Genomic DNA, 18,199 nt, shown 5'->3' on the forward strand with positions numbered 1-18,199 from the left:
TTCTAATGTTGTAAAATTCCCTCTTGCTAATTGAAAAGCTATAATATATTTTGCAGATTTGCGAAGCTGGGAATCATTTTATCAATACAGTGTTGGCTCATCCCAACCACACAGGTTAGTTCTTCTATATTCATCCAACTCTTCCAATATTTTTTATACTTAATACTTTTTTCCACACTGGAGACCTAGAGATATGTCAGATAGGCTGCAAACTGATGCAAACCTTGCTACCTATGAAGGTTAGGAAGGAAAATGAGGGTGATCTTTCAAAACTTAAATTTATCTTTTGAAATGTGTATACTTGTAGACTATGTAAATATTTAACGCCATCCTCAATTCCCACCTTCTGACTAATTACTCCCAGGACATCAGATCACCTTTCCCTCTCAACTTCTTGTTCTTCTTTTACATTTTTTTCTGTTTATATCTTCCAGTGTAGTGTCCTATAGACTGCAGTACAGAAAAAGAATGTTGAATTTTAATAAGGGTGATTGACTACAGTCTCAGTCAGCAGTCTCAAAGATTTCAAGGAAATTTATATAATGCAAAATTTTTAGACACTGCCTTGGCTTGGCTATCCCTGCTTTCAATAGTGCTGTGTGGTCTTAGAGTTTTACTGTTCTTCATATGTCATGCTGGCTCAAATCTGGGCTTTAGCCGCCTGCTCACAGAACATGATTGGCACTCTTTACATGTTCTCCTGAGACATTTACTTGAAGACATCAAAGAAATTTGTTCATCACAAATTGAGCACCATGATGGACAAAAGAAATCATTTCACCCAAGTCTGTCTTGGAAAAACAATGACTTTATTGGAGTAACAGTAGGAACATGAGTAAAGGGTTCATGTCGGATTATGTGCTACTCAAACAGATGAATCAATGTAAAGCCGAATGCAACATACGAACTCACAAAACCTGCAATCCTGTACATCCCTAAACCACCTGAAGAGTCTTCTCCATCTAGAAATTCTTCATTGCTTCTGATATTTTACGGCGGTGGGGGACAGGAAATTGAATACTTTTTGAGTCTTATGAACATCCTTCTGCCTCTAACAAGGACAGTTTTAGTTCAGAGGAAAAAGCTACACTATGCATGCTATCAAGGAGACCTTAATAGTGTTCATATTTTACTTTTAATTTGCATTTATCAATGCATTTTTAATTAAGTTAAGTATATTTACTAAAATTAAAATAGATCATTCTGTTTAGATCTGTACCCCACTTTTATTGAGATTATTTGGTATTTCTATGTCTAGTTTCTTTAGTTCTTTATGTATTTTGGAGATCAGTCCTCTGTCAGATGTGGAGTTGGTGAAGATCTTTTACCATTCTGTAGGTTGCCTTATTGGCAGTGTTCTTTGCCCTACAGAAGCTTTTCAATTACAGGAGGTCCCATTTATTAATTCTTAATCTCAGTGTCTTTACTACTGGTAATACATTCAGAAAGTAGTCTCCTGCGCCAAAACATGCAAGGCTATTTCACACTTTTTCTTTTATTAATTCTGGTGTAACTGGGTTTATGTTTAGGTCTTTGATCTACTTGGACTTGAGTAGTACAGGGTAGTTGTAGGCAGAGACTGCTTATATGCTTCCGGCTGCCCAGACCCAAAATAATCACACAGGAACTATTTTATTAGCAATACCATTTGTCCAATAGATTAAGTGTCTTTCTAGCTTACATCTTAAATTAACCCATTTCTATTGATCTGTGTATCTCCACGTAGTTGTGGCCCATTGACAAGGTTCCATCTTGTATCTGAAGTCTGTCTCCAATGGTGGCTACATGGCTTCTCACTGACTTCACTTACATTCTCCCAGCATTCAGTTTAGTTTTCCCACCTAGATCTATTCTGCACTATCAGAGGCCAAAGCAGCTTCTATATTCATTAACCAATAAAAGCAACACTTATACAAAAGGACTTCCCACACCAGGCAGTAGATATGAATCTATTCGTATTCTTCTCCATGTTGCCACCTAGTTATGGCAGCAAGGTTTCTGAAGATGCATTCTTTTCTCATTGTATACCTTTAACTTCTTTGTCAAAAATTAGGTGTTCATAAGTTCATATGTGTTTGCCTTTTTTTTTTTCTTTTTGGTTTTCGAGACAGGGTTTTTCTATGTAGCTTTGGAGTCTGTCCTGATACTGGCTCTATAGACCAGGCTGGCCTCAAACTCACAGAGATTCACCTGCCTCTGCCTACTGAGTACTGTGTTTTTCCTCAGCATTATTGCCTATTTAAACTGTTGATCTGGTCTTTTTTTTTTTTTTTTAAATTTTCTTTTATTTTTTTTTTATTTTTTTTATATTTAAAAATTTCCATCTCCTTCCCTCCTCCTCCCCCCTCACTCCCCTCCTTCTCCCCCTTCCCTCCCCTCCCCTCCACCCATACCTCCCCTCCCTCCCTCTCAAGGCCAAGGAGCCATCAGGGTTCCCCACTCTATGCTAAGACCAAGGTCCTCCCAACTCCCCCCAGGTCCAGGAAGGTGATCGACCAAGCTGAGAAGGCTCCCACAGAGCCCGTCCATGAAGAACAATCAGAGCCCAGAGCCATTGTCTTGATTTAAGTTTGGTACTTGGTACCTATTAAGGAAGTTGCCCGTTTATTTTAGATTTTCCAATTTTGTGGAGTACAGGTTTTTGAAGTATGACCTAATGATTCTTTGAGATTTTCTCAATGTCTACTGTTATGTCTCCCTCCCCATTTTTTCTAAGTTTGTTTCAATTTTAATGATTTCAGCCCACAATTTGATTATTTCCTGCTGTCTACTTCTCCTGAGTGAATTTGCTTCTTTTTTGTTCTAGAGCTTTTAGGTGTGCTGTTAAGTCACCTGTGTGACATTTCTCCAACTTTACTCTTATGATTGCTTTCATTGCATCTCGTAAGTTTGGATATATTGTAGATTCATTTTCATTGAATTTTAGGAAGTCTTTCATATATTTCTTTATTTCTTCCTTGACCCAGTGGTGGTTCAGTTGAGAGTTGTTCAGTTTCTGAGTTTTTAGACTTTCTGTAGTTTGTATTCTTGTTGAACTCTAACTAAAACCCATGGTAGTCTCCTAAAATACAACGGGTAATTCCATAATTTTGTTTTTTGATATCTCTTGATATTTGCTTTGTTACAGAGTATATAATCAATTTTAGAGACAGTTACAGTTCCATGAGAAATAGTTATATTTTTTTGTATTTTGATGAAATATTCTGTAGATATCTATTACTCTTTCTTTCCTTCCTTCCTTCCTTCCTTCTTTCTTTCTTTCTTTCTTTCTTTCTTTCTTTCTTTCTTTCTTTCTTTCTTTCTTTCTTTCTTTCTCATTTTTCGAGACAAGGTTTTGCTGTAGCTTTGAGCCTGTCCTGGCACTAACTCTTGTAGATAAGGCTCCCAAACTCACAGAGATCCACCTACCTCTGCCTCCCAGGTGTTGGCATTAAAGTCATGCACCACCACCGCCCTGCTTGTAGATAACTATTATGGTCATTTGAGTCACAAAATCTATTAGTTCTCTTGTTTCTCTGTTAAGCTTCTGTCTGGAAGACCTGTCTATTGGTAAGAGTGGGGTATTGTAGTCTCCCATAATTAATGTATGGGGCCTGATGTGTGGTTTTAGATTCAGTAACATTTCTTTTATAAATATGGGTGCCTTGTAGTTGGGGTATAGTTGTTCATGATTGAGGTTTTATCTTGATGAAGTTTTTCTTCGATGAATATGAAATGTTCTCTATCTCTTTTGGTTAATTTTAGTTTGAAGTTTATTTTGTTAGATGTTAGGATACCTACACTGGCTTGCTTCTTAGGACCATTTGATTGGAAAATCTTTTCCCAGCCCTTTACTCTGATTTAATGTCTGTCTTTGAAGTTGAGGTGTTTTTCTTATATGTAGTAGAAGGATGGATTCTGTTTTCATATGTTAGCATGTGTCTTTTTATGTGAATTGAATCCATTGACATTATAGACCAGTAATTGTCAATTCCTGTTATTTTTTATTTATTTTTTTTGTTTCAGTGGTGGTGGTGGTAGGCAGAGGCAGGTGAATCTCTGTGAGTTTGAGGCCAGCCTGGTCTATAGAGCCAGTATCAGGACAGACTCCAAAGCTACATAGAAAAACCCTGTCTCGAAAACCAAAAAGAAAAAAAAAAAAGGCAAACACATATAAACTTATGAACACCTAATTTTTGACAAAGAAGTTAAAGGTATACAATGAGAAAAGAATGCATCTTCAGAAACCTTGCTGCCATAACTAGGTGGCAACATGGAGAAGAATACGAATAGATTCATATCTACTGCCTGGTGTGGGAAGTCCTTTTGTATAAGTGTTGCTTTTATTGGTTAATGAATATAGAAGCTGCTTTGGCCTCTGATAGTGCAGAATAGATCTAGGTGGGAAAACTAAACTGAATGCTGGGAGAATGTAAGTGAAGTCAGTGAGAAGCCATGTAGCCACCATTGGAGACAGACTTCAGATACAAGATGGAACCTTGTCTTTTCTTTGGGTTTTGCTAATGTGAGATTGTCTTTTTCCTGTGATTTTGTGTATGTGACTGAGTTCCTTAGGTTGGTGTTTTCCTTCTAGTACTTTCTGTAGTGCCAGATTTATGGATAGGTATAGTTTAAATCTGTTTTTATCAAGAAATACATTTTTTCTACATCTGTGTTGATTGAAAGTTTTGCTAGGTATAGTAGTCTAGAATGGCATGCATAATCCCTTAGTGAGTGTGAAACGTCTGTCCAGGACCTTCACGTTTATTGACTCTCAGGTGTAATTCTGATAGGTCTGCCTTTATATATTACTATGTTACTTGGCCTGTTTCCTTTGCTGCTGTTAATATTCTTTTTTTATTTTGAACATTTATTGTTTTAATTATTGTGTGGAGATGGGACTATATTTTTTTCTTTTGGTCAGCCTATTTGCTGTCTGGAAGCTTCTTGTACCTTTATAGACATAATTTTTTTTTCAGCTGGGAAAGTTTTCTTCTATGTTTTTATTTAATATTTGTTTCTCTGCCTTTTAGCTGGAGTTCTTCTCCTTCTTTTATCTCTATTATCCTTAGTTTTTAATCTTTTCATGGTGCCCAGATTTCCTGGATGTTTTGTGTTAGGAATTTATTGGACTTAACATTTTCTTTGACTCATAAGTCTATTTTCTCTATTGTATCTTTAAAGCCTAAGATTCTTCTTCCATCTCTTTTTTTTTTCTGTTGTTGATGCTTGTATCTGTAGTTCCTGTTCACTCACCCAGATTTTCCATTTCCAGAATTTCTTTGGTTTCTATTTTCTTTATTGTTTCTATTTCAGTTTTCAAGTCTTGAACCATTTCCATCACCCATTTGTTTTATTTATTTTTTTTTTGTTTTCTTTACAGGGTTTATTGATTTCTTCCAATTTTTGTTTGTCTTTTCCTCGACTCCTTTTAGGGACTTTTAAATTTCCTCTTTAAGAGTTTTTGTCATTTTCATAGAGTAATTTTTAAGTTGTTTTCTTCTTTTCCAGCTGAATTGGTATGTTCAGATTTTGCTATTATAGGATCACTTGATCTGGTGGTGCCACATTGCTCTTTCAGTTGTTGACCATGTTCTTACACTGGCATTTACTCATCTTTTTTTTCCACTTGTGTGGCATGTGCCTATGCTTTTCTTCCAACTGTTATGGTTTGCTCCTGTGCCTATGTAGTCTGCTGTGGATTTGGGGGAAGACTGGTCATGGAGAGGATGTTCACGGGCATGGGGTTGGGTGGCAGAGTGAGTCTTGGAGGGAAGGAGTCCAGTGGGTGACAGTGGTTTGGGTGCAACCTAAAGGCAGTTCTCTACCTGTGTGCAGGCTGTTGAGGACAGCAACAGAGCAGTGGAATTCCACCAGAGGGAGGCAGGGTCCAGCTGCCTTGATGATGTTGTGATGGGAGGGGAAGGAGAATAGGATGTGCCCTGGGGTTCAATTAAGATCTGGAATTTCTTTTACCTCGCCTTTTCTTAAACTCTTACTAGGGTGGGCACTAAGGACATTGCTGGTGTCCGTTTGCCAGCAAGTATGAAATTTCAGAGCCCGGCCTCCTCTTCTGCAGAAACTGCAGACACAGTTGAACCATATACAACTGAGAAGAGTCAGATCTCTGGAGGGTATTTGCCTCTGACAGAGAGCTTTGAAATTATGAAAGTGGATTTCAACAGTCTTCAGGAATTAAAGAGGCTTGCAACTAAAGAGCCACACCCCCTCAGTGTTCCTGCTATTAAAGAAGGCATGCTGGATGCTGTCATGGTTTGGTTTGTTCTCAAGCTCAATGACGAAAACAGTCTGTCCACAAGTCCTGGGGAGGAAACCTGTTGGGAACAGGCTGTTTATCCAGTACAGGCCCTTGCAGGGGTCTGATTCGCCAAGACCAGTCGACTGTGAAATCTGTAGTCTGAAGATTCGGGTTCAGGTCTTGGCTCTCTTGTTGAATGACTTGTCAACAAAGATGTTAGAACTTTTATTGGGTTCTAGCTGAAAATAGGACAGTGTTGTCTACCCTAGAGGGTTGTGGAAATGGTAAGATGGTAAGATATAAATAAAAAAGCTTGGCTCTAAAAAAAAAAAAAAAAAAAAAAAAAAAAGATCTGGAATTTGGGACAGTCTAGTTGAGAGTCCTGTCACTAATCTTATTTTCCAGCTGATATGATTTTCATCTGTGCCTACACAGTTTGCTGGGGTTGCAGGAAAGGACTGGCCAGGGAGGAGGATGTTTAGATACTTGGGTTTGGGTGGCAGAGTAAGTCTGAGTGGGACAATTCCCGGGGGCTGACAGGGGTTTGGATGCAGCCTTGAGGTATGACTCTCACCTGCCTGCAGGCTGGTGGGGACTGAACCCTTAATTCTATTTTTTATTTTGAACACACCAAAACACCCTGCCCACCATTATTGATTCTCAGTATATTAATATTACTAGTGAGTAGTTCCACAATTATACCACTTCCTTATACTAGGAACAATCTATTCTGTGTCATCTAAGTACAATACACTTCCTACTGTATGATACTCAGAAAGTTCATCAACTCTAAAAGACCGTTCTAATTTCTAATTCATTAGAAATAGAAATTCCTGACCAGGTGGTGGTGGCACAGGCCTTTAATCCCAGCACTCGGGAGGCAGAGGCAGGTGGATCTCTATTAGTCTGAGGCCAGCCTGGTAAACAAGAGCTAGCTCCAGGACAGGCTCCAAAGCTACAGAGAAACCCTGTCTCTAATGACCATATGTAGCATTCTAAATCTGGGATCAACAGTAGATGTTTTCCTGAAATAAATAGTATATTAAAATGTCAAGACCAATGGAAACTAGATTGAACCTTGTTCTAGGTCTCTCTTTTCAAACAAGAAAATCTCAATAGGCATTTTGGGAGTGTACTCTTTTGACTCTGTTAACAGTAAGTGAAGTCTTGCAGTCTTAAGCCAGTCTACATGGTGTATCATTTTTTATTAAAAACATTTTAATATGCAGGGATTAGATAAAGGCTCAGTCAGTGAGGTGCTTACTGAATTAGCATGAGAAATGAGTTTTACCCAATGGCGCTCACATTAAAAGACAGAAGTAGTGATGTGTGCCTGTAAACTCAGTCTTAGAGAGACAGGAACAGGGAGATTCCTGGTATTTTCTGGCCATAGATTCTTTTCACATTGGCAAGTTCCAAGTTCAGGGAGAAAAGTCATCTCAAGAAATAAGATTGAGAGTGGTAGGAGAAGAAATCTGGAATCAAACATACACACACACACACACACACACACACACACACACATACACACACACACACACTCACACACACATACACACACACACACACACACACACACACACACACACTCCTATGATCTTTGTTCTTTTAATAGAAATCCAGTAAGTGTAGTGTAGTTTGAGAAACAATTGTGGAGAATGTATCAAATTAGAACTACCCACACTTGAATATTATACTCAATAGAAACTCTATACATTTAAACATCATTGCCAGTTCATTTATGTTTTGTTTATAAGACATAGTCATCATGAAATTTTCAAATAGTAAAAACGAATGTAGGTTTTTGAACACTTGATTAATATTCAATGCCTAGGAGATAAATATTCATTAATTAGAGACTTATCTCAAATTTTCTCATGTATATCTCTTACCTCTCACTGAAATAGCTTCCAAAAATCTTTCTTTTAACTACTCTATGGGCCATAAACAAGGTGTTTGCAAAAAGGTTCTAAGACAGAGATCCTTAACTTTTCTAATGCTGTGACCCTTTAATACATCTCCTCATGTTGTGGTCACCTTCAACCATAAAATTATTTTCATTGCTTCTTCATAAATGTAATTTTATCACTGTTATAAATCATAATCTAAATATCTGCGTTTTCTAATAGTCTTAGTTAAGCCATGTGATAGGGTCTTTCAATCCCCATAAGGGTCATCAACCACAGGTTGAGAACTCCTGTTCTAAGAGAACCAGCAACATGTGCTCATCTTTGTCATAAACTGAGGAATAAATAGAGCTGTTATTTCGTATATTTTTAACTTGATATTTCAACCACAGTTATATTTTTTAACATAGCACACTGACATTTTACTATGACTTTACAATTGTAACTAAATGAGTTTCGTTGATTTGTTATCTGATTAAATTTTGCCACAGAGAATAAAACAGTAATTTTGTAATTCATATTTTCTTTTACAAGTGTCACAGCTCAAAGTTCAACTTGAAATCATTATAAATATATTTTTCCAAAATGTTCCCTGGAAAAAATTACTGGGAGAGAATTAAAGAAAATCAAGTGATGGTTGCTAAGTATAATGAAAGCTGTAAATAACATTTTTGATTGCTTAGCCTAAATAATTTGTGTGGTATTTCTGAATGTTAACTGTACTGATTCAGGATAACTCTCAAGATACTTTCGAACTCTTTTTATATAAATGACATCCTTATAAAATTCCCTTTGGATTTTAACTAATTTAGTAGTGAATTTCAAGGCATTTAAATCTCATACAATTATTCTTCGACACTAATAGAGAATGTTAAAAATCATAGAATTAGCAAAGCATATTTTATAATTTAGGAACAGATCATTTCTGCAGGTGTTGTATTACACAGAGTAAATACTATGTATCATTTAATTCTTTAATTAATTGTTTATATTTTTGCCTCTCACAATTTTACAAAACATAGATGTAGAAATATTTAAAAAATGAGAGCTATTACCTCTGAGTCAAAATGTCATAACATTTGAAACGATGGCTCTTCTAGGATACTAATGAAATAAATTGCCATGAATAGATGACATTTCATGTGTTATATGATTGTACTCAAGAGTCAAGAATTTAGTATAACATACTAAATGCACTGTATCATTTGCAACTTATGTCAGAATTGAGAATTACTTTCTCTTTCCTAAAAGGGAGCAATGCCTGTTTCCCAAATCCAAATTGTAATCCCTTTACATGGCTGTTTTTCCTGGTTTCCTGTCCTAACTACACCTATGAGGTATGTTGTATACAAATAACTGTATAGTATTCTATATATACTAAACCCACAACTTTGTGCTTTAAATATATGTAGTCTGTAGATTGATATTTTCTAAAGATATTGATGGGTCCATTAATATTCTACAGAAATACATGTACACTTAATATATTTGCAAGTTTTATATAACATAGCATGAGATATATCAGAATTTTGAGTATAGCAAAGATTTTAAAACGATGCTCATTTCTATTGTAAATTTCATAATATTTTGTGGCCCTTTATGGCTTTCATATGTAAAAGCTATTAGTAATTTCTTTGTATCCATAACTTTTAAAATGTTTTGAGATTTCAAATTACTTATAAGATCCATGTGACTATATATCTAGATGAGCCACAGTGTCTGTTAACCTTGAAGTTTTATTTTAACAGATTGGATCCTGGATTAGTTTCACAGTAATGACACAAACACTTCCAGGTAATCTTAATATTTATTGACAATCAACCTGAGAGCATCTGTCAGAGAAATAACTTATGCAAATAAGTGACCCTCCCACTAACATAGAAGATTCTTGTACTAATATACTGCATGTGCATTTTTATTTTGGTAGTGATTTTGAGTCTTCAACTTCTGAAATGTTATCTCCTATTTGCCCCGATATAACTGAAACTTAATTCAAGGCAGGGAATACAATTGAAGTATATTATTGATTCTGGACTTCACTGAAAGCTACCTCTTTTGTGTATACACATCTATAAAAAGTGGACTGAAAAAAGCTGATTGCAAAATTTTGAAAACTTGATATTTTAACATAAAGAGGAAATTTGGATCACCCAAGTGCTATACTGAAAAAATATGTGTAATACCATTGTCATTAATCCATTTATCAGTAATGAATTATTATTAGCTTAGTATATACATATATACAAAGTGTATAAATAGTACACACACACATATATGTATATATGTACATACACACATATGTGTATCCTTATTGACTAATGACTTTTTAAAAAAAATTAATAAAAAATATATAAGGAGTGTTTATAGATTTTTTTGTTTATTTATTCTTCAAATATTTTGTTCATGTATTATTGTTTGCAACAAATAGAAGAAACCTAATAGGAAACTATTCAGCATTTGGGAAATATTTTTATTAGAAACTATTTTTTTCTTAAATATAAATCATTGTTTCCCTTGCAGAAATATAATGATGTGATTGTTTTGGTTTTTTTCTTTCAGTTGGTATTTTTACAATTTTAATGAGCATCCAGATGTCTTTGTGGGCCCAGAAGAAGCATAAGATATATCAGAAGAAATTCAACTCATGTGTGCATAGGAAATCAGCAATAATTCCATTCATATTATAAGAAAATATAGTGATATTTATCTGATCATAAAGGGAAGCATCTAAATTCACTAATAAGGCTTAGGAAAAAATAACCAACTACTAGAACACAATATTTAATTAGTAAAAGTATTTTTAATGAAAGAAATGATGATAGAATTTGGCTGAAAACACTATGAACTAGGGTAATAAAAGGTAGGAGTTAAATTAGGCATGATGAATCTTGCTGAATGACAGTACACTAAAGTATGAATCAGGTGAGTTCATGCTAGGTTATGTTGGAGAATCCATCTTACAATGAAACAGAAGAGAACTGAAAGCAGAAGTTATTAAAATAAATATTAAAAAATCGAGTTATTTGCAAGAGCTTGATCTTAAAATAAACAGTCTTATTGAATGAATATTTCATAGAACTATTTCATAAGGTAGTTTAATTACCTGGTGTCTGGTCTGGTGAGCTGGCTCAGTGCTTAAGAGATTTTTTTTCTACTGAGAACTTCCCATATTGTATTTGAGCCTTAAAAACCTCCTTCATTATTCCCTTGGATTTTGTGGCATGTTTTGTTTGGTTAGAATGTTTCCAGTTTTACACTGCTATGCTGTTAAACATTTTAATAGGTAGTTATAATTGTTACTTGAGAAATGTCATCTTTAAACTAGGTGATTAGTGTGTGACAGTCAAAACAGCAACCCAAACACTGTCACTTCCCTGAAAGAAACTGTAGACCCAAGGCTACAAGAAAATAAAAAAAAATTGTGTTCTACATCCAAATTTATTTATTTTTTAAGAAGGCATAAACAGGTTTGATAGACACATCTTGGTCTATCAAATATATAGGTCATATAAGAACAAAGAATTTAAAGTTACTAATGAAAACCAATTAAATGCATGTAATGAAAACAAAGCTAAATTTACTTCATTCATCATGGACTTACTCCTTTGGCTACGAAGAACATAATGGGACAAATATATAGTATCCAACACACAAAAATTTAAAAGTGTGGTGAATCTGACTGCTGCAGAGGATCTTCTCTAGAGCCATCTCCCTGTTATATGATTCAAGAATGTATTGCCTCTCCAACTCTAGCATTTTCCAACAATGTTCTTTAGGTGAAGAATTAAAAATTCTAAAATTTAAAACACCATGACTAGTCGGAGATGTGTAATTTTTTATATCATGGCTCTTTCACAAGATAAATTTTCCATTATTTGTTGCTCTGTAGTTGTACTCCATTTGTTCAGAGAAGAGTGAGTCTGTCTTCATGGAGAACAAATATTCTTTGAGACTGGACCCGGTTGGTCCCCTCTATCAATGCAAAACTAGTTTTGCTTCATTTCATCAAGGCCCAATCAAATGAAAAAAATCAACCGTATATCAAATAGGAGTGGAAGATAGAACTGAACATGCTTGAGTTTCCATGTTTATAAGATTTAAAGCAATGTTTCCTATGGCTTTAGAAAACCAGCATGTTTTCGTGTACTGCTTAAAGTTTGTTGAAAATGCAATAATCCGTTTTTTTGGACAAGATAATTTGTCAATTACATACTAAAATTTTGACAATCAAGATTATTAGTTTCATAAAATAGAAAATGATTTTTAATGCTAAAATTAATTACATTTAGAATGAACAGTATTCTTTATCTAATCTAACCATTAGTTTTATATGCATATCTGCTTAGAATAAGACTATTCCAAAATAATTTCCAAAAACTTGTTTTAACATACCACAACTTATGTCAAATATAATTAGGAAAAGTACCTAGAGCGATAAATATAAGAAACCAAAGTCTTGAAGCATCAACAGGCAAACCTACACCGTCACTGTATAGAGATTCTCAACTTCACCCCATATAATTTAATACAGAAATTACCACACTTGTGATATATTTGGTTTTATTTGCTGGTTTGTGTTTTTAATTGATAAACAATTTTATATAATGTATTCTGATCATGATTTTTCTTCCCATACTCCTGCCTGACCTCCACTCCTCTCAACCTCTCTATACCACAGCTCCATGCCTTTTTCTTCTCTCATCTCCCTGTCAGTGATGTGACCCTATCTGGCTTGCATTCAATAGTTTTGTGTGTGTTGTTACAGTCTTTGTGAGTTCAGATACTAGTAGCCCTGATGAGTTTTGATGACCCTGTTTCTTTGAATTTTTCTGTCAGTTCTGGCTATTACAATCTCTCTGCCATATATCTCTCATCAGCATATATCCCTGAGTCTTCAGGAAAGTGGTTCACTTAAGTGAAGGCTTGTATCTTTATTTAAATGCTGTGTCCAAATCATAAGCCAAATGATAAAATTTCTGAGTTTGTTTGTATATTGACATTTACTTAGGAATGCATCAAATTTTCAAGACATTTCTGCTCAAATAAGTAACTGGTCCCAAGGCAGATCAAAGTCAGCTATTGATTTGTGTAAATTATGGCATTTCATACATAAAATAAAAAAAATCATTGAATTAATAATAATAATCTCTTCTATTTATATTTTGTTAGAGCAGAAAAGGAAGGAAAGTCCTTTGGTTGTTTCAAAATAGTCAAAGTGATTTCAGCAAATGTTGCTTTATAAGTTCAATTAAAGTTATTTATGACATCTGTTCTTAATGATAATAATTAAGAATCAAGCTTTCCAAAGGCTGCATAAAGCTACTTTTTGCCCAGATGTGTATCAAGGCATATAATTAGCCTTCCTTTCAAGCAGCTTTGGTGTAGAAAGGTGCAGCATATTTTCTAAGACTGCAATCCTTGAACACAGGGAACGTTTTAAACCGCGGTTTTAAGCGAGAGTTCGGTGGGGTGGGTGCCCGAGAGCTACGAGATGAATAAAGCCACAGGGAAGATTTAGAAACTCGGTTCACAAGCTCCTTTGACTTACTTGCTTTAGAATAAGAAGCATCTCTTTCTCAATTATGAAGAAGGTATCTTTATTCTGACAGAATAAATTATGATTTATATATATTAAAAAGAATCAAAATGATCACACGATTTATGTCTGTTTTTTTTTTTTTTTTCCTGTCCTCATGTCTCTCTACCAGTTTGGAAAGCTGTGTGGTTTCTCCGACGAATGCTGAAATTTCAATTATGTTCTATAATTAATCTTCCAGCTGGTATAACTTCTCCATATCGTATTATTTTCCCAATAATCTATATGAGTAAGTTTTAGATAGGTAACACTTAGGTCACTATGGGTACCCATAAAGTAGAAGAGAAGGATACCACGAGAAAGCTTATAGTACCAAATACTTGTCCATGACTGTAAAGGAGCAATACACTTGAGTAGGTTCACAGTGCCAGAATCTTGGCTGATTGAGGTGGCTGACATGCCCACAGTCACATTTGTGATATTGTGATTACAGAAAGAGACTTTTTCATGAATAAAAGTATACAGTGCAGGTTTACAGTGAAACTCAATATTGGTTCTTTAAAAAAAAAGATTTTTTTTCTCTCATACAATATACTCTATCCACAGTTTCCCCTCTTTCCAATCATCCTAGCTTTTCCCATCTCCCCTCTTCCCCAGATCAACTCCCTGGCTATTCTTCTTCAGAAAAGAACAGGCCTCCAAGAGAAAACAGTCAAAAAAGACAAAATATGATACAATAAGGCAAAGCAAAAGCCTGGTTCCTTAAATGGCGTTTATTTTGTTTATGTTACATTGTCTTTTGTTCTGATACTTCATATTTAGAAGCATTATTATTCTCATTGTAAAGAGTGAGGTAATATAAATCTGTTCCTTGTAAACTCAGCCACCATTATGCATTGGTGTTGCATTAGAGAAAGAAATCAAAGCACATTCTATTTAAATAGTTTAACCATGGCCAATCCCAAGTTTTTGTTCTCTACTTTCCACCTTGTGTCTCTGGTCTGACTACTGAATGTTTGTTGTATGATTATCGCTCATGTGTGTCTGTTGTATGTATCTAAATCTGAGTCTGGCCTTGTGGATCTTCTGTCCTTGTCACTGTCCTTATCAAAAGACTTTTGCTGTATGATTATAGAACAGCACAGGATGCATCACATAGGGAAGGAATGAAGGATAAAAAAAATTCAGACCCATCAGCAGAAATAATGAGACACCTATTTTTTTAAAGCAAGCAACAAATAAATATATAAAAGATTCTTAGTCTTTCTATATGCTTGCTTTATATGATGCTTTTATAAGTTTATCTCCTGCAAGTTATAAAAGGAAATCATTAGCAATTTGATTGTATCTCTGAACTTCAAATACTCACTTAATATTTTATTTCAAAATTTGCACCTACTTCTACAGATATTAACCACCATAATTTTTATTATACAACAAGTATTAGGTCAGTAAAAGCACAAAATAAAAAATAAGGTGTAAATACACTCTAAACATTATATTTTGTTGTTAGTTATGGATGGATCCATGTGTGTGCATACCAGTTGAGAGTGTATCTTAGAACAAAATGACAGTCTAGCTCTTTAAAAAAAATTCCTTTATAAATAAGAATAAAAGGCATAAATTGATAATATCACTCAATGATATCTACAAAACCTTTGAAATGAAAGTAATAATTTAGTTTTCTTATACAAAAGTAGTACAAAAGTAGACTAGCATGTCTTTGTTTCTTTCTTTTGTTTTCTTTTTTAGAATTGTTTGAGAAGTTTCTTGTCCCATAGCTAAGGCTAGATTATATCAGGTTGGTCTTATACACTTGATGGTTGTACCCTAAAATGTAGTCTGCCTTTGCATGTGAATGTTGCCTTCTGCAAGAGAGGCACAGGAATTTACTCTAGCAACTATATTATCACCACTTTCTATACCTCAAAATTCTGTAGTACTGCTATATTTTAATGTAAAATACAGACAGTGATCACTACTTGAAAACTCAAGCACAGATAAGTATATAATAATATTTTGTTATTTTAACAATAACTGTTAAAAAGCAAAATTTATGTAACTTAGATTTTACTCTATAATTTAGTACAGTTGGACTTTAAAGATATAATTCACATTTATTTATTTACTATGTGAGTGTGTCTGCATGTATATGACAGACCATTTGGGAGTGGGTTTCCTTCTTTAATCATATTTGATCTAGGGCTAATCTCACATTCTTATATTTTGTGGTAAGTTCCTTTAATATTGGACCATGTCATTGGCACAAGTATGCATTTAGATAATACACGAACAATGTTTAAAAGTGGAAAATGGAAAATATGCAATAATTCTTAAAGTGTTTTATCAACATATAATTGTCATTGTCATGCTAATCATAGAAATATTCCTTTTATATTGTCATGATATGACTGATATGAATTCTTTATTTGCAAAATTCCCTAAAAGAAAGGATTCGTAATAAATCATTATTATTATTGTTGATATTCAAATAAAATGATACCTTATATTATTGTTGCTGTAGAATCTTATTTTGGTTTTCACATGAGTCAGTTTTCTGGGATAGTCAAAAAATGGAAGAAAACAGCTATGGCCATTTGATCACATGTTGAGCCAAAAATTGTCATCAAACATCATTATGAAGAAGAGTAATGGCAGAACAGAAGTCCATCTCAGTTCATCTTGAAAGGAGGATGTGGGAGGGTGGTAATAACATCCATCTCCAGTTCCATTCTCTCAAGTACCTCCTCAGTTTGTGTCAGCTCCAATATTTCAAATAGGAATCCAAAAATGCTGTGACACATTCCTTAGGTCTGACCTGCATCATATAGTCACTGTCCAATATACATTGGATAGCAACCAAATATTTAATATGTCATTCAGAATAATTTAAATTCACACCAAATTAACTCTAGGGAAGAAATTATTTTCTATTTACCTAAAGCAGTACAAGTTTCAACCTGCTTTCTCAATCACTATAAATCATCCTAGAGGGTTTGATTTTAAATTATGTACTAGAAATGGTGAATTTAGTGTCAAATTACCTAAGCATGTATTGATTGAAGCCTAATGTCTAATGTCTAAACATTTAGGCTATTCAAAAAGCATCTGCTGATATCTGTTACAAAATCAAAGTTTGTCAGAACCTAGCTAGAGTACATATTAACTTGGGCTCCCCAAAATAATAATTTTATGGTTGTTAGGGTCTGAGAAAGAGACCCCAGAGACGACCAACAACCATGTATGCAGTAACAAGAGTGTTTTATTGATTCCAACATTGGGGTGGCAAAAGAGCAACCCCCAGGGGTCACAAACTCCTTTTAAGCGGAGTTAGGGGAATTCCAGATAGAAGGGGTTAATCTGGGGGTGACTGGTTGCTGAAAGGTTAGTATGGGGCTGATTGTTGGAAGGTCCTAGGTGTTAGGGGCCTTCCTTCAGCAGGGCATGAAAAATTGTCTAGCCTTCAGGAGTCTGTGGGGCATCTGCTGAGCTAGCAGAAGGACTTTTGGGAAGCTGGGCAGTGGTGGCGCACGCCTTTAATCCCAGAATTTGGGAGACAGAGGCAGGCAGATCTCTGTTAGTTCCAGACCAGCCTGGTCTACAAGAGCTAGATAGTTCCAGGACAGGCATCAAAACTACAGAGAAACCCTGTCTCACAAAAAAAAAGGGGGGGGGGAGGGGGAGACATTTGGGGACCTACTGATCCAGCAGGAGGTCTTATGGGGTGCTGGCTGATGGTCACCCTAAAGTTGTGGTTTTGATGAGATCTGCTTGCTCAGTTCTATGTCATTCTAGTGAAGTGAATCTGAGGTGAGCCTCTGTCAGGGTTCTGGTCTGTTCTCTCCCTACCACCTCCAGTCTTTTCGATGATTTTGTCTTTAAATTGGATTTACAATAGTTAAAGCCTTACCATGAGAACTTGCTGTAATTTTTTTTAAAAGCCTCTTATTATTCTGTAATTAAAATTAAAGTTGAGTCAAAGTGATTTGATTTGCTGAAAGACCCCTGTGTTGAAGGCCGGCCTCAAAAGAAAAAAAAAAGAAAAAACACTTCTTGCTAGGGTAGGCTAGGGTAGAGGAGTGGGAAAAATAAAATCACAAACCAAAACAGTATCAGGAGGGACTCTCAGGGATTATTTAGATCCCCCAAATCACTCGCGTTTATTTTTCCACAGCTTTTATATAAAACGTAAACTGGGGGATAAGGTAACAAAGGCTTCATGAACATGAAAGCACGAGCTTCCCATTATCAGCAATCTGTTGCCTAGGTAGTGGGATGACTCAGGCTTGTACACTTGATCAACACTTGGTCATGTGGGCAGAAAACACCTCCTTCCCAGGTGACCTCATAGTTAGAAAGGATGGAAGGAGCAGAGGGACATTAGCATATCCTGACCTCCCCTGGATGGTGCTGAGCTTGCTTAACCTTAAAAGAGTTAGGCAATCACCTCCTGGGTTGGAAGGTACAAATTGTGCCTGTTAGTTTCTCAAATTCTCTGACTGCCAGACAATGGTGAGA

General features: G+C 35.2%; 1 protein-coding gene across 1 annotated transcript in view; it reads left to right on the plus strand.

Moving 5' to 3' along the window:
* The window catches only part of Tecrl (trans-2,3-enoyl-CoA reductase like), a 74,064-nt gene extending 63,232 nt beyond the window's left edge, over positions 1-10,832 (plus strand). Inside the window, exons 9-12 of the mRNA XM_038315738.1 lie at positions 57-114; positions 9,397-9,482; positions 9,894-9,939; positions 10,705-10,832. Coding sequence (XP_038171666.1) covers positions 57-114; positions 9,397-9,482; positions 9,894-9,939; positions 10,705-10,832 — 318 coding nt within the window. The remainder of the gene's footprint in view (positions 1-56; positions 115-9,396; positions 9,483-9,893; positions 9,940-10,704) is intronic.
* The last annotated feature ends 7,367 nt before the right edge of the window (positions 10,833-18,199 follow it).

The sequence above is a fragment of the Arvicola amphibius genome, chromosome 1, assembly GCF_903992535.2.
Source record: "Arvicola amphibius chromosome 1, mArvAmp1.2, whole genome shotgun sequence".
NCBI lineage: Eukaryota > Metazoa > Chordata > Mammalia > Rodentia > Cricetidae > Arvicola > Arvicola amphibius.